General features: G+C 44.4%; 1 protein-coding gene across 2 annotated transcripts in view; it reads left to right on the top strand.

The window, feature by feature from the left end:
• AKNA (AT-hook transcription factor) overlaps positions 1-17,872 on the top strand; it is a 74,486-nt gene that overhangs the window by 30,254 nt on the left and 26,360 nt on the right. For both annotated transcript variants that reach the window (XM_048512873.1, XM_048512874.1), the window contains exons 2-6: positions 2,902-3,380; positions 5,217-6,421; positions 7,473-7,547; positions 13,015-13,192; positions 14,123-14,274. In XM_048512873.1, coding sequence (XP_048368830.1) covers positions 3,098-3,380; positions 5,217-6,421; positions 7,473-7,547; positions 13,015-13,192; positions 14,123-14,274 — 1,893 coding nt within the window. In that variant the 5' untranslated portion in view covers positions 2,902-3,097. The remainder of the gene's footprint in view (positions 1-2,901; positions 3,381-5,216; positions 6,422-7,472; positions 7,548-13,014; positions 13,193-14,122; positions 14,275-17,872) is intronic.

Raw genomic sequence — 17,872 nt, 5'->3', positions numbered from 1 at the left:
CAAAGGCACAATAGTTCTACGCAGCAGTTCTTTCCAAAATGGATGGAACCTACTCCTGTGATTTGCACCCAGGTTTTTTTTTGTGAGCCCCCATAACAGCCTCTGGCCCCCAGCAAATGCCCAACTTCACCCACTGCATGAATGTTAGCCGGTACCTGGGCTAACTCAGTGTTGTCTGTGCATATCCAAAAAAGAAGAGCGGAGGTTTTTCAAATTGACCGCATGAGATGAGTGCAGTATGCCTTGGAGCATCTCTTGCAAGCCATGTGGAACGAATGTCATCTTTGCCAGGAATAAACAGTCTCCCTCTTTTTTGGTGAAAGGGATGGAGAGATGGGAGAGAAAGGCCTCTGTCTTTCAGCCTCTGTCTTAGTTTGCCTTCGGTAATGGTACTGCCTGAAACAGGGACTTCTGTGTGTCTCCAGCTGTGTGGACAGGGGAAGGGAAGAGCTTGGAAGCAATGCCAAGAAAGGAGGGGGGGAACCCCCATTCTTGGTGGTTGAAAAAACCAGTTTGTTTCTGTCATGTTTCCCAGTTCTCTGTTGTACCTCAGCATTACTTCTTTCAATTAACCTTTATTGGCATAATAACTAAGGTGACCAGATGGTCACCTTTGTAATCCGGGATGGGGAAGCAGCCGTGTGCGCGCGTGCACGCGTGTGGCCACAGGAGCACATGGGCTTCTGGGGCTCGCCGTTCGCCACTGTGACAGAGGCGAAACTGCGAGCTCAGAGAAGGCCATGCGCTCTAGCGACGGGCGCGCGGGAGGCTGCCGCTGCCTTTACGCCCCCAAGGCAGTGCAGCAGCCTCCCCACAATCGGGACAATTTGTTGAACCCGCGGGACGTGGGACAAATTGTCCAAAGGCGGGCCGGTCCCACCAAAAGCGGGACGGCTGGTCAGCCTAATAATAACACAATAGCAGAATACAATAAACCCCTTTATGCACATTTGTCGATGACAAAACCCCTTAGATGAGTCCGATCTGAATTAGGACCACTGGCTCCAGAATCTCCTTACAATCACCACTCAAAAGGAATATAATTATTTGGTTATGAGCATGCTCTTCAAGACCCATCAGGAAGGGTCCTAAATATTTGCTCCTAGGCCTGATGTAAAGGGGGCGATACAATAGAACATGAAGAACCAACTCTTCACACCCAGTTCCACAGGAACACGTTCAACTTCAGCACTAATAACGCAAGAACCTGAAATGCCTGTGGCCAGACTTCTGAAAGAACAGCTATGTGCACCACAACTTGGATCAGGACCGCAATGCTGGGGAGAGGAGGGATTTAGCACTGTTTCCCAGTGATGCAAATCCAAACCGGCTCTTTTGTTCTGCTACTGGCTGTGGGGGAAGGGGGAGACCAAATACTTTTCCTTCCCTGCCCTTTCAGGGCTAACAACTCAATGTCAATTCAATGGCCAAGACCATGGGAGTAAGAAAGGGTTAATGCTCCCTTGTCCACACTATAGTCTGAATTTTTCACATGAAACCCATTGGGAAGGGATATTTATGGATCTCCCAACATCACTTCTGGTTTGGCCCTTGCTTCCCCAGGTTCAAGCACTTGAGCGTACTCTGTATTTTTTCCCAAGGAATTCTGCTCCAAGACACTCCAGGATTATGTGCCTAGAATTAAGCACATTTGTACAGCTTCTCCTGTTTTGAAGTATTCTGTGTGGCTGCAGGATCAGGTTCTGTTTGAAGGGTTGAATCCCATCCTGCTATGGAAACATTTCACGTAACAAAAGTCAGTGTGCAGGCTTTTAAGGAATGGTTTATAGCTGGGGTCCCCAACCTTTTTTAGCCTGTGGGAACCTTTGGAATAGAAATGGCCGCCACAAAAGGTGGCGACAACCACAGAATGTCAGGGAATGAAGTTCTGTATAACCCCTCAACATTTCAGGTGGAAGCTCTTTTTAACAGGATCCCCTTTTCAGTTAGGGCATTGTTTTAAAGTGAAGGTGTCCGGGCTGTGATGGGAGCTGCTGCCAAACTGAACTTTTAGAAATTGGTACAGCCAATCAGATCTGAAATGGTCCATCAAAGCCCCACCCCTGGGAAACACTCATGGCACCACCCACTTTCCACAAACACCTGCTGGGAACCAAGAAAGGTGTCGGGTGCCACAGTGTGCTTGTGTGCCACACTGGGGATTTCTGGCTTTATAGCTTCATGGGAGCTCATATGCTTCACCTTCAGAATTATTTTATTCAATCCCCACATGCCAGTTTGAAAAGAATCTCAGGTAGCAAATTGGGAATGGGCCATGCCATAGACCTTCTAATAGGACTGTCCTACGGATGATTTTACTTGGTTTAAGATGCTTTTATATTTATTAATCATTCAGAAGAAAGAAAATTAAGGGAATATCTGGTAGAGGTTTGTAAGAATGTGAGGTGTAGAGAAAGTGGTTAGAGGCTGTTTCCACAGTGCAACGCTAGCTTGTACTTCTCTGTTGCAGGAGCTCTCTATGTCTGCTGTCTGTCTGTTCTTTCCACGTTTCTATCACAAAAGAACTTTCTCCCTCTCCTCAACTGCTATTTGTTTATTTTGTTTATTTGAAATATTTATATACCCAGGATATATACATGTGCACCCACAGAATGCAAGGCACCCAATGAAATTGATGGGTAGTGCATTTGAGAGAGATGGAAGAATGTACTTCCTTACCCATGTGTTTAATGTACGAAACCCATTGCCACAGAATATGATACTGGCCACTTTTTAAAAGGTAGCTTTAAAAGATGATTAAAATGTATCCCCGCTCCCCCGTGAATTTGGAACTGGAGGCTGTACCTCTCTGCGTGGAACAAAGGGGCAGAAGGGTTCGTGCCCCTTAGTATCCCAAAGCAACTCTCCTGGCTGTCATGATGTATCTTTTTCTCTTTTCAGCCTCGGGCAGGATGTACAGAAGTGTCTGAATAAGGCCGCAATGTGACCTACTTTCCCAAGGCGCACACCACTCAGTCCCCCGGCTCTTTGCTGAGGCCTCATGATGAAGCGGCACAAGTGAGTCTCCTCGTTTTGCTCCAGGAGGTGATTTCGACACGCCACACTGCATCAGCCTACTTCCTGGGGACGGCAGGACATGGCCCGGGCGCTGGGCAATGGATGGAAATGGGACCGCCACCATGAACTGCATCAGGACGAGGAGGCCACTGAAGAAGATGAGGACTTTGAGGGCCACGTGGCTAAGAATGGAGAAGACGGACTGGCAGCGAGTCAGTGGGACCTCTCTTTCACTCAGGATAACCCAGAGGATGTTGGGCTCCTGGAAGAGCTGAAGTCCTACCAGGAGCATCCGGGGGCAAGGGAACAGAGCTTTGATCTCGACAGTGGTGGAGAGGCGGACCTGGGGAGCCCCCCACCTGGTGAGTAATGTGGGAGATAGTAGCTACTATTCCCCAGGAAGGCTTTGGGCTTGGGCCTTGCAGAAATGGAAAGGAGCTGAGCATTGAATGCTAGAAGAAAATGTTAAGCAATGTGGCTTCCTAAAGTAAAAGGTAAAGTTTCCCCTTCAGTCGTGTCCGACCCTGGGGTACCACTGCAAGCAGTGATTTCATAGGCAAGCCGTTTTTGTGGGGTAGTTTGCCATTGCTTTCCCTGGCTATTCTTTACCCCCTAGCTATGTGCTTGGTACTCGTTTACCAACCAAGGAATGGATGGCTGAGTTGACCATGAGCCAGCTGCCAGGATATCCAACCCACAGGGGGCTCGAACTCCTGATCGTGTGAGTGGCAGTGCAAGTACTTAACCACTACGCCACGCGGCTCCTGGCTTCCTAAACAGGACAGCAATTCCACAGTTAGGCAGAATGTAATCCTGGCCACTGAAACTGGCCTTCTGAAACTCTTAGCTTCTGATTAGAAAAAAAGCAAAGCAAAAAATATGCTTGAAAGCGTTTGTCCAATTTCTGCTGGCATGTCCACATTCTGAGAAGAAAATGGAATGGAGTTTCTGCAGTTGGAGGTGGGGCCCTTGTCCCATGTTTTCCAAAGCAAGAATTAAGTACATAAAATAGGCCTGACTTTATGCCAATCTGCTCTACTAGCATCATTTATGTAGATGGAAGGATCTTGATTGGCAGGGAGCAGAACTTTTAAGTTATTTTACTAAAGAGTTATGCATGAGCTTTTTCTCTCTCACGCATAATACAGAGGGTCATCTTGAATCTACTGCCAGTCAAAAGTCACTAAACGGCATAATTAACCTGTGGAATTAAGTGCTATAAGATGTAATAACTGGCCTAATTTAAAAAGGAAAGTGCCATTTATCACTACAAATGGTAAACAAATGAGATCTCCACACTGACAGGCAGTATTCTTCAGTTGCTGGGAATGGGGAGAGAGCAGGAAAGAACTGTAGCCGTCATGCCTTTCCTGTAGGCTTCTTAAAGACATCTGGTGGACCTCTGTTGGAAACAGGATACTGGATGAACCTCTGATGTGGTCCGGCAGAGCTCTTCGTTTTCACGGTTCTAAACTACACAGTAAAGGTTGAACTGTGGCAGGCATGTAACCACGAACTGTGTGGGTGTTAGCGAGGCAGGATGTGACAGCAGCCCAGTAGCCAAGTGGTTACATGCAAACTATGGTGAGTTTCTATTTTGCAGAAAGCTCCTATTATTTGTTCCTGGTAAAGGTGTCTGTCTTTTGAAAAATGCTTCTGAAACGTGCCCATTTTGGCCTAAATCAGGAAGCCACTTAAAAGATCGTGTAAGGGGATCCCTATTTGAGCATTAATGAATGTCTGCAAATTTCTGATATATCCATATAGGCTTCAGTGAACTGTCTCTTGAGTTTAAGGCCACATTTTAGAAAGGGGGTCAAAAATGTAATTCCTGGCAGCTGCTTCCACCTCTGTGATTAAATATGAGATTTGTAGGGTCCTCAGAAATGGTCAGTGACTTGGGTTGTAATGGTTAGGCTGGGTCTGATGGCCAGCTCGCTGCTGACTTTTGGACAGTGGTTTGATGGTGGGAATATTCACAGCAATTAAAGAACAAAGTATGAAGAGAGTTGCTGTCTGCTGCCTCACCCAGGGACCCTTCCTGTCGAGAAGAGGCAGATTGGCCCTTTGGTGAAGCCACAATGGGGTGGGCGGGATCTTCAAAATCTGGTGGGAGAGGAAGGGAGCTGTGATGGCGGTGGCTGGATGGCAAATGTCTGCAGTAGTCCCATTTATTTACAAAGGCCTTGTTCTTCCAGATAATGCTGAATACCAGGAGCATGATGGGATCCAAGAGGATCTAAGCCCTCTTTCCTATTGGCAACTACAGATAGCCGAGCGGTTGAGTGTGATGGAAAATGAGCAGGATGAAGTCCGTTCCGAAGGCCAAAAGAAGCGAGGAGGGGCTTCAGAAGCAGGCAGTGATGGGGAAGCCTACCCCGAGCTTTCTTACGAGGGACAGTATGGTTCAGAGTACAGTGCCAGTCCAGAAGCTCTGAGGGATCCCCTGGCTTCCTATAAGCATGACAAATCCTACAGTTTTATCTCAGATGGTGGGGAGGATTTCTCTGATGGCTCCAATATTAGCCCTTCTCCTTCCAGGGATGCTCCAGACTTGAGGACAGGTGCCTTTGCGGTCCGGAGCCTCCTTGGTGATAGCTCAGAGTATCCTGAGGAAATAGAATTTTCCTCCCCATCTGCAAGGAGTCCAGAAAGCCACGCACTCAGTTCACCAGCAGATTCCACACACTGGACTCAGAACCTCTTGGGCCACCTGTCAATAGAAGACCTTCAGAATTCTCCTGGAATTGATGCCGAGACTTTCCCGGAATCTTCCTATGCAGAAAACCTGGGTGAACCTGTGAGAACTGTAGTCAAGATGGCCTCTGCCAGCACTACCCAAAGAATCAAAGCTATGGTTAAGCCTAAAGAACGACTATTGGGTACAACTGGGAGGATGGCAATGCCTCATGACATAAGGCGAGTTGGGAGCCAGCCACCAGGAAGAGTGAGGAAGCTAAAAGCTGATGTACCTCATGGACTTCCTTCAAAATTCAGCAGGCAGTCAAGGTCTCTGAGTCCTCAGGGAAGAACCCCCCAGAAAAAGGAGAGCTCATGTCAACTGCACCCAGCAAGTCAAGTGACTCGGGTTGTGAGCAATTCCTCACAGTACGGCCGAGGGCAGCTCAACTACCCACTACCCGATCTCTCTAAAGTGGAGCCTCGAGTTAAATTCCCCAAGGATCCAGAGACTTACCACCCACCACGGGGGAAATCTCCCCTCGCAAGATCAAAGGGCTCAAGGAAACCTGTGATCTTCAAATCTCCTGCTGAAATTGTCCGTGAGGTGTTGCTGAGCAGTGGGGAAGGCTCACCCCAGAAATGTCCAGTCCCCACTGAATCTGTGCTTCCAGAAGAATTCAAATCCCCCAGACAAGCCACAGAGCTGGTGCAGCAGCTTCAGGTAATTTCTTCAGACCTGAAGGTTCTGAATTCCAATGCTAGCCTGGTTCTCTTGGAGGTATAAACCCTCATTTCTGGTCTGTACCACTTCAGACTGTGAGTGGGATTTGAACACCGTTTCATGTAGAAAATTAGCAGGAAGAAGGTCAGCCTGGGACCCTTGTCCAGTGATTGGTTGTCCAATTATTGTCATTGCTTAAGATATCCTACCTTTTCCATTGTTAGGGGTGTCAGCACCAGGTTAGGAAATTACTGGAGGTTCTGGGGGTGGAGGTCAAGAAGGGCAGGGTATGGGGAAGGGAGGGACCTCAGAACTGTAAAATACCAATGGAATCCAGCTTCCAAAGCCGCCATTTTTCCCCAGGGGAATTGATCTCTCTAGGCTAAAGTTCAGTTATAATTCAGGCCCCATCTGAAGGTTAATTCATCACAATCTACGCTGTACCAACATACAAATTGCTAGTAGACAATAGTTATATCATATGGCAATTATTATTAAATTACAATGTTATATGATATTGTTAAGAGTGTGTGTGATGATGATGATGATGATGATGATGATGATGATGATGATGATGATGATGATGATGATATTGATGATGATGATATTGGTATTAGTGTGTGTGTGTGTGTGTGTGTGTGTGTGTGTGTGTCTTTTTTATCACAAAAAGAAAAACCCAAAAAAGCTGATATGGCTTTTTTGGGGGGGGGACAGGGGGTGGGGGTGTGGGTGGTGTTTGTGATTCAGGTCTACCGAATCACCAAGCCTACACTGGAACTTTGAGGACCAAAAACTTGCCCCTGGCAAAAAATGAGACACAGATTCTCAAGCTGTATCTAGATGCTGTAGTTGTGAAAAACAAAAAGGGGACAGAACATTCACAGCCCTGGTTAAAAGGGTCTGCATTTTAGCTTTGGGTTTTTTGAGACGGCAGTTCGAACAGAGATTTTTTTTAATATATATGAGAGATTTTGGCTTTGTATTTAACAATGTGATGGACCGAAATATGGAATAAGTTTAAAAAACTGATGGATGTTGCCTTCTTATTTAGGAAGACTACCACAAGCTTCTGACTAAGTATGCTGAGGCTGAGAACACCATCGACCGGCTCAGACTGGGTGCAAAGGTACGAGGCAACCCAAAACGTTGTGCTTCCCAGTGGCTTCTGGAACATTGTGGGTAAATTGTTTGGCACCATGAACATTCCCATGATGGGCAAGGCCCAATTACCCATACTGTGGTGGTGGTGTTGGGGGGGGGGGGGATTAGACAAGTCTGAGTGGAATTAAGCTGTGATTGGGCTGTACCATTTCAAACTGGAGGTCAGGCCAGGAGTAAGGGAATGCTCCTCCATTAAGACCCTATGCACACAAAATGTTAGGATCTCAGCGCAGGAGAACAGACTATAATTTTTCCTGTCAAAGTAGGAAAATTATTTTAACATTATCTTAAGAGGATTTTTAATGAAGAAATTTTCAGCAACGAACACACAGCCCTGAAATGCCAGTGCCATTTCAGATTGGAATTAAGGCCTCACATACTGAGTGCATCTTAATATAAAGCAGTTTCCTAGAGAGAGAAAAGTACTATGACAGCGAAAGTTGCTCCAGCCCAGCCTTTTCCCTGGCACGCTAGTTTTCTAAGTGGCACTATTTTTTAAAATGGAGGCGTATTCCACCCTATGACACCCCACCCTGCAGTCTGAAGTAATATAGAGAGACCTGCTATTTACACTACGTCCAATGACTTAAAGCAGAAACACATACATAGAGAAGAAAGGTGCAAGTACTCTAGCATGTTTCTGTTTTAAGCCATTGGGCATAGTGTAAATAGTAGGTCTCTCTATACAATAAGCACATCGCCCAAGATATATGGTAAGTCTAAAGTAATACAGATTAATGGGAATTCAGCTGGTATCTTGCCACTATCAAGATATCCTATTAGATGCAGGTGAGATGGTGATGAATCCAAACTGGAAACGTGTTCAGTTCTGAGATGCTGATTTTAAAAAGTTGTTTTAAAAACCCACGCAGAGGTATTTCCTCCTCCTCAGAAACCCCACCCAAATAAAGGCTTGGTTCGCTACAGGGGATTGACTGACCTCAATTTCCTGCCTTGAACGGGAAGTGGGGACAGAATCGAGAACATGCCTCCCATAGCTGGTCTCACTGTTGCAACAGCTTCCAGCTTCCTGTGTGTCAAGGTTGTGCTTTCTAAGCCACAGTGTGGTACCCCTGAAAGAAGACTTCAGAGTTGAATTTAAAGTGAGTCTGAAGAGCCTCGCTTAATCCGTACGGTCTAGGAGTCTGCACAAGCAGAATATTGAAGAGAACAGCCCTCCCCACTTGTCTGTACCTAGGGTTTGGTTCCAAGTAGACTTCTTTTGACCAGTCAGTGTGGTATAGGCCTTTTCCACATATGCCATTTATGACGTTTTGAGGCTGGAAATAAAACATTTCCTCTGTGGAGTTCCACATTGTTTTTCCCCCTTTGGTTTTGGAAATGTTTCCAAAACACTTTTTCTCCATTGTATCTGAAAACAGTTTCACAGTGTTTCTTTTTGCTGAAATGTTTCCTAGCAGGTTTCCCCCACAGTGCAATCATACTGAATTTTTTTAAAAAAATTTACCACCAAAACCACAGCCATACCCCTGTGAGGTCACCAAACCTCAGTTTTGGTGTTTGCTCTGCCATTTTTTGGTCCCTCACCTCGCAACTTTGCCTCTCTCTTCTTAAAATTTATTATTTCTGTTGCTTTTCTCTCCCCACCTTCATTTTTGCTGTCAATGAATCAGTGATACTATGAAGCGTCACTGTGGAGCATATGTGGAAAAAACTAGTGACCAGGAAATAATATTTTGATAAAGGGAGTGTGGACAAACTTTGTCACCGATGCTGGCATTGGAAACTGCAACAAAATGTCATAAGTGGCATGTGTGGAAAAGGCCACGGTTTGCTCCAACCACTGGTGGCTCTCCAAAGTCTCCAGCACACAGAGATCTTTCTGGCTACCCAAGATCCAATAATGGGAAATGCCTACAACTGAAATTTGGACTTTCTTCATGCAGAGCATGTACTCTGCTACTCAACTGTAGGTCCTTCCTGAGCTTCACTGGGTAAGAGATATCTATCCCAGCAATCTGAAAAAGGTTATATTCCAGTGGTTCTCAACCTGTGGGTCAGGACCCCTTTGGGGGTCGAACGACCTTTTCACAGGGGTTGCCTAAGACTCTCTGCATTAGTGTTCTCCATCTGTAAAATGGATAAATGTTAGGGTTGGGGTGACCACAACATGAGGAACTGTATTAAAGGGTCACGGCATTAGGAAGGTCGAGAACCACTGTTATATTCCTAAAGGAGTGGTGAGCTAGAGACAGTGCAGGGAGACACCATTATGGCCTTCAACTGGGAGATATCGTTACAGGTTTTGCTGACAAAGGAGTGCATACCAGGAAATCAGAGAGATGAATGAGATCTAGGTTTGGAAAGTTAGATTCTAATCAGGGATGCTTAAGCAGTGAGGCCCGGGTGTGGGGTAGATTCAGGGACCTGTGGCTCAGGGAGAGCATGCACAGATGGTGGGGATTATTGAAATCCTGCTTTAGTTCATACTGGTTGATAATAAGTGAGCATGAGTGAGCAAGGAGTGGGGGAGGGAGAAGGGAAAGATACTCTGGTGTTAACTGAATACTGAGTCTGATGATTGGTCCACCCAGCTCATTATTGTTGCCAGTTGTGTGTTGCAGCAGCTCTCTGGGGTCTTGGGCAGAGGAGAGCCTTTTCCAGCACCTGCTACCCAAGCTCCTTTTAGCTGGAAACACAGCTGGACTATAGCCTGCCCTTGCTATTAATGCAGCAGAAGCATTGGCCCTGCAAAACCTAATATTGCCTGCTTTGACTACTGCTGGCTTGTCAGGATCTCGGGTCTTGCCCAGTCCTCCTGCATGATTCCCTTGAACTAATGTTGCTGGAGCCTGAACCTGAAACCTTCATCCTGGGAAACAAGTCCTGGGCCACTGAACTACAGTTCCTCTTGTTGTTATGAACAGATTTTTATGAATGGATTCAGCAATGGCCAACCCGGTATTTTTTGGCAGTGTGATTCTAGTAGGAAAGTATTAGAGTGGTGTGACATACATACATACCATACATATATACATACATAAATACATACATACATACATACATACATACATACATTCCCTGTAATCCTGAAAACAAGACGTAGTAGAGGTTTTGCTGAAGTGCGAAAGATAAGGCATCCCCCGAAAGTAAGACGTAGCAAAGTTTTTGTTTGGAAGCATGCCCGACGAACAGAACACAGGAAAAATAAGACATCCCCTGAAAATAAGACATAGCACATCTTTGGGAGCAAAAATTAATATAAGACACTGTCTTATTTTCGGGGAAACATGGTGCGCATCGCGTCGCGCATGCGTCGCGATGGCGCAAGGCAAGGCGTCGCGTCGTCGCGCATGGCGGCGCGGCGCAAGGCGACGCATACATTTATTTATCAGGGTGCAGTAAGTGAACTTTGTGGAATCTTTCCACATCTTTGACAGAGGAGTCCCCTGAAGCATGCCACGCAAACCACGCACATTGCAGAGAATTCTGGAAAGTCTCTTAACTCGTGTACTCAGTTCATGTGGATGTTCACAGTCTGTTAGAGCTCACCCTCATGCCATGTAGCAGAAGGTGTGACTTTTGACACGCTCAATGTATTGGTGGTGGATGAGCAATCTGTTTTTATATGTACTGCCCTTTGATGAGCTCAGTCTGGATTAGGGCCACATCCCTTTGCTTCAGTAATGCAACTTCATCAGATGCCCCATGCCACTCTGTGAATCATGGTTCAGCTGAATACCTACTTACTTGTAGCTGGCATTTTCACTGTTCAGAGCACTTCGTGTACATGAGCTTGTAATCCTCACAACAATCCTATAAGGAAGGCTGGTAGTATTACACTGATATTTCGGGAGGAAGATTGCAGCAGTGAGAAAGTGGCTTACCAATGGAAGTTGTCTCTAGCCCAATGGTTGGAACTTTCACATTGGTTGTGAAGCCCCGTTCCCACTGGATTGGGAGCTCCTGTAGCCCTGCCATTCTTTTCACTTGCTTGTTGGAGGACCTTACTGCTAAGGTGTGTGCATGGAAAGTCGGGACGCCATTCATCTTGTCTCACTTTGGATTCACACTAAAAGGTGTAGCAGGGCAACAAAGTCACTTGGCGGTGGAGAGGATTCCTTTTTAGCATGTAAATGTTCAGAGACTCTAGTTCCTCCTCTTTCAGTCACATGACTCTGATGATGGCATGTGCTTACAGCTGAGTAGTTTCCTGCCACTGCTTGGGAGTCTGCAAAGACCTTCTGAGTTTGTGGCAGAGGTGGCATTTGAGCCAGGGACCTTGTTATTTTGTTTGTTTGTCTATACTCCGCCCTATCCCCATAGGTCTCAGGGCAGCTAACAACATAGCAAAATGATATACATTATAACAGAATAAGTATTAATAAAATACATAAAAACTAAAAAATATGAATCAAATTACAGATGGCGACTTAAACCCATCAAGCCGAATAATTTGCTAATAACAATAACAGCAGCACAATATCAATACAACTGTATCAATACCTTAACAATAAATAAGTACCGTATATACTCGCATATAAGTTGAATTTTTCAGCACATTTTTTGTGCTGAAAAAGCCCCCCTCGACTTCTACGTGAGTGAGATGTATTTTAAAAAATATTTTAGGGTTTTTACTTTGTTGGCCGCCAGGGGGTGCAGTTTTTAGGCTAGTGGCACCAAAATTTCAGGGATATTTCAAGATACTCTCCTAATGATACCACCCAAGTTTGGTAAAGTTTGGTTCTGGGGGTCCAAAGTTATGGACCCCCAAAGGAGGTGCCCTCATCCCCCATTGTTTCTGATGGGAGCTAATGGTAGATGGGGCTACATTTTGAGGGTCCATAACTTTGGACCCCTTGAACCAACCTTCACCAAACCTGGGTGGTATCATCAGGAGGGTCTCCTACAGATACTTTGAAATGTTGGTACTGCTAACATAAACATAAACATTCCTCCCCTGACCAAAAATCCAGTTTTGAAGGATTTTAACTCTTGTGTTTTAGCTTGGTTGCTGATTGAGCTAAGGTTTTTGTACTTTTAAAGTTATTGTTGAGACCATATTGTTTTTGTTGACTCTCTTTTCCACGTACAGAGCTAGTTCACTGTTTTTCTTTGAAATAAATATTCAAAAACATTTCACCTACTGATGCCTCAATTAATGTAATTTTATTGGTATCTATTTTTATTATTGAAATTTACCAGTAGCTGCTGCATTTCCCACCCTTGACTTATACGCAAGTCAATAAGTTTTTCCAGTTTTTTGTGGTAAAATTAGGCGCCTCGACTTATATGCGGGTCGACTTATACACCAGTATATACGGTATATTAACAACAATGCATTAACAGTATATCAACATATCGAAAATTATCAATTTATGGACAATATCAACACAATAACAATGCTTTGTAACATCAACTTTTGCTGCTTTGTAACACCAAATTTTCTTTGTGTTCCTTCCTTTTCTCAGGTGCGCCTGTATGCTGATCCTCCAAAACCCAGCCAGATTGACGAAATGGGGACAATATCTCAGGGCTCCAAGGTCATGACCTTCAGCATCCCCCAAATCAGAGCTGCAGAGGTGACAGGGAGGTCTGGCCCAGCACTTAGCTCTGCGCTGTCTGCTGCCTCTGAGACTCAATCAGCAGGTAAGTAAGGGGGAGAGGAAGGGAGGGAAGAGAGGGGTTTTTTAATGGCATTGTGGCCAAAACTGGCCTGAATAATGCCGAAAAATCAGCATTATTTGGGTTCTGCTTTTCAGCTCTCTTAAATCACCACCATTTGGGGGGGATAAAAAACCTCCAAAACACCAAGGTATTTTTGTTTTTGTTTTAATTTTCAGTACAGCTTTGCTGAATGCACACACCTAGTGCAGAAAGCTACTTCACCTACCCCTTGGCCAAATCACATCATTTCCTTTCCTGTCTCGGTATGAGACAGGTGCATAGTTGAGCTGAAAGAGATCTTTGTAATGTAAAAGCCTGCATGAATTTTACCTTGGCTGTTGGAGCAACTTTCATCTTATTCTGCTGCTTCTATTTCAGCTACTGTCATCATCCTATTAAAGACAAACTATTTGTGGAGAAGTACATCCAAATTATATAATAGCTGAATATACCAATGCTCTGATAAAGACAGATCTAGAATTGGCATCATGAGCCCATCTTGGGTTGATGTTTGGATTTCTTATTCCATACAATATTGATCTTCAAATTCACACTTCAATTCTTTACTGGGACATCATGTTTGTTTCCTTGCACTGAATTTTTCTTATAATGTGGAATGTGTTTTCAGTATAATTGGCATGCCAGAATATAAAAATTGTGTGTGAGAGCTGTACTATAAGCTGTATGTCAATAAACTGTACAACATACATGGTACAAATAGTTCCACAAAACTAACAGTAGAAAGTGGAGAATCTAAACCTTCAACAAAAATGTATCAGGAAACAAGCCAGGGGGAACTCTGCTCATTCCTAATCCTGTGCTGACAAGAGGTAGTTTTTTGCCTGAGAAGCTCAGCCAGAGAAGGTCTTGTTGATCCGGGCAGTTCCAAAGGTTTGTCTGCTTATTTTGCAGGCCTTTCAATACATCAGGCTTCAACCTCGCTTCCCAGTTTCGTGGCTGGTGGCAATCCCAGAGGAGATGGCTACAACTCCATGGAAAACCCATTCTCGGGGGATCGCTTGACTCAAGTGTTGGCTGCCCAAGCAAGAAAGTTTCAGGGCCAGGCAAGTTGGATCGTAAGCCAGTATACGACAATCTCCTTGGAGGGTGGAATCCAATTTTCCTTTAATTGAAAGGGCAGTTGGCCGGTCTCTGGAGAATTCTTGTTTAAATTGACATCCCTGGGGAGAAAACCAGACTGGAGTGACAGCGTTCTGGATTATAATTCTTTTAGGCTGGACAGGGGAAAAATTATTTTGAATTCTGTTCCCAAAGCAACCTCCCTGCATGTCTAGAAGTGGGGTTTAGTTCTGACTTTCTGGCTTTCCATATGCAGGTAATTTATTTTGCATAGGCAAGCAGTGAGAAGTATGACAGTTCTCTGTAGTCTGGTGATCAATTATAAAACCAGGAGATCTCCAGACCCTACCTGGAAGTTGGCAACAGTGACTCCCTCAGGTAGGAGGGCATGCCTTGTCTGAGATGATAGCTGTTGTACCATATCTGGAACTGAGGGAACAGATACTTTCCTGTCTGGAATTATGGTTTTATTTATATACAAATGTAAAGGCTGTTATTACCTTGCAATGTTAATCTTAAACTATTTATATGCCATTAAAGGTATTCGAAATTGATTGAATTGATTTATATACAAATGAATACAGGTTTAATTCTTGAATTTATTAAACTTCATTGGCTAAATTTTATTTATCAGGCCTATTTGTGATAATGATATATTTATTTGGGAGATTTCTATGTTTCTTCACCAGATATTTGCTCAATGTGGCGTTTTGACTGTTTGTTTATTTCCTTTAATATCCCAATCTCTCCTGCTGACATTGGCTCAGAGTGGCTTACAACATAAGTAAACAATAAAATTACATACAATGCCATATAAAATAGTAATATAAAATACACAGTCCAATAAACAATGTACAAATGATGCTAAAAACTTAACCAAGAGTGGGACAATTTATCCCTCCCACCCATCTGATAAAAGAAGAAGGAAAAGGGGAGGGGTGGAAGAATGGAAGCCATCCAAGATAGACCTATTTCTCCCGGTTGCTGCCCTCAACTATAGGCCCTGCAGAACTGAGACAATTCCCTGTGAAGAGAATAACCATTTTGCTTGTACATTGCAATGTCCCAAGAGACTCCATTTTGTTTTTTGGAAGAGCTTATAAAAATCTAGTTTTCTGTAGCTCATGTTTTTCACATATCCTAGTTGCAGGTGTTTGTAGCTAGAGATAGGCTGTACCATCACCCAGATTGCTTATTATGGGCATCTCCACTACAGACATCACTATCTGGATTCAACCAGTCAGCAAGAGCCCTAATTGAAAGTTTCTTCCACAGAGTTCTCACCGACTTGATATTTGATTGATTAACTGGTAATTCTTTGGTGTAGCCAGTGTATACCATAAATTAATCTCATCTGTATTAGGAGCCATCTTTCCTTTGCCTTTGGTCTCTTTCACTTCTACTTTGCCTGAAGAACTCTGTCTATGCACTGAGGATTTCTGTTATATTTTCTAGCCCGTATTTCTTTTAGTAAGTAAGTGTACTTCGTCATTTTATTGAGTGTCTCTAAATGCACCTTATGCAGCTGCTTATATATCTACTGGCTATTTCTTAAAGCTGTTATTTTTCAACCTTTCTTTTAATTAAAAATATAAACATTTTCCTTTCTGTATTGTCGAAGGCTTTCACGGCCGGAATCACTGGGGTGCTGTGTGGTTTCCGGGCTGTATGGCTGGAATGCTGCTAGAACACGGCCACACAGCCCGGAAACCACACAGCACCCCATTTTCTTTTCTGTTTTTTAGCACTGGTTCAGAACCCAGGGCTTGGTATTTCTACCACCTCTAAGACCTGGATGGAGAACCCTGTTCTCATTTGACGGCATTCCACCAGGCCAGTTGAGGGCAGCCAGATACTTTTCAGGCCAGGTCCCCCCAGCAAATTCTTACGAAGGTCTTACAACTTAACTTAATGTGCTATCACTATAAAAAGCTCAAGGCCATAGATACATTGAGGCATGCTCAATTAAAAAAGAGTTTGTAAATAAACATCTGTTAAACACCTACGTACCTACGGGACTGTCTTACCCCATATGTCCCGAATCGGTCTCTGCGTTCGGCAGAGGCCAATCTACTGGTGATTCCTGGCCCCTCAATGATACGGCTGGCTTCCACCCGGGCCAGAGCCTTTACAGCTCTGGCCCCCGCCTGGTGGAACGCTCTCCCACCAGCTGTTCGGGCCCTGCGGGATCCTGTTGAGTTCCGCAGGGCCTGTAAGACAGAGCTGTTCCACCGGGCCTTTGGGGAGCCTAGCCGTTGATTGGGGCCCCCCTCCCTCTCCTCCCTCTCCTTTATTTATAACATCAAGTGGACCCACCACCTCATTCCTCCTCTGAGGCTCTGGGTGAACTGAAGCTGGTGCCATCTTGGTTTACTGTTAGTTAATGTTAATCTTAATAATGCTGTTTTTAATAAGATAGGGTTTATTTTTTAGAGCCATATTAACTCATATTTATTGGATTTTAATCTATTATTGTGCTCTATTACATGCTGTTCACCGCCCTGAGCCCTCCAGGGGAGGGCGGTCTATAAACCTAATAATAATAATAATAATAGTAATAATAATAGTAATAATAGTAATAATAGTAATAATAATAATAATAAATTGCAACCCCTTGACTGTTGGAGGGTGGGAAAAACTCTGGCTCATGAGCTTCTGCTCCTCAATAACAATAAAAAATCCCAGTGAAAAGCAACTGAGAAAACATAGAGGCTTGGCATAGCCTGGGTCTGTTATGATTGTTCTTGGCTAATTGGGTATGGAGCCCAATTAGTGTAAATGTTTCAATTAGAACAAGTTGACAGCATACAAATGGTGGAACAGAGGGTGAGGGGAGGATGCTATTAGAGTGTAATTGGATCCCTTTTTCTGAGCCAGGAGTCATGGCCAGCCTGAGTGACCCTGGTAATTACAGGTTCTTTGAGCAGAATTATATGGTTAATTTCATGATGGTTTTCCCACCAGGACAGGCTCTGTGGCTACTTTTTTAAGGGAAAAGAGGCTATTTCACCTATTCCTCCCCTGCAGAAAAATGCCATCGGTACCTTCACTAGTCTAACAGGGGTCAAAGTAGACTTCAGGGTAGACTTTTCCAATGGGGAAATTGTACGGGAGTAAAGGATTAAAAAGTCCCTTCTCTTTGTCTGCTGTCCTCCCCCCTTCTCCACATTCCAATGTGTGCATTGTTAAATGTAGCATGTATTCTAAACCTTTCAGAAATCAGGAATCTCTCTCTAAGTAAATAAAAGTGAAGTTAGTCCCCTGTGTAAGCACCGGGTCATAACTGACCCATGGGGTGATATCACATCACAACATTTACCAGGCAGATTGTGTTTATGGGGTGGCTTGCCATTGCCTTCCCCAGTCGTCTACACATTACCCCCACTAAGCTGAGTGTTCATTTTACTGACCTCAGAAGAATGGAAGGCTGAGTCAAACTTGAGCCGGCTACCTGAAACCGACTTCCGTAAGGATTGAACTCAGATTGTGAGCAGAGCTTTGACTGCTGTACTGCAGCTTACTGCTCTGCGCCACGGGGCTCCTCACTAAGCAGAGACAAAGCACATAGTAAAGGCTGGGCTT

This window comes from Sphaerodactylus townsendi, linkage group LG12 (assembly GCF_021028975.2).
Source record: "Sphaerodactylus townsendi isolate TG3544 linkage group LG12, MPM_Stown_v2.3, whole genome shotgun sequence".
NCBI classification, from domain to species: domain Eukaryota; kingdom Metazoa; phylum Chordata; class Lepidosauria; order Squamata; family Sphaerodactylidae; genus Sphaerodactylus; species Sphaerodactylus townsendi.
Note: the sequence above shows the minus strand (reverse complement) of the source record. Positions and strands in the feature narration are given on the sequence as shown.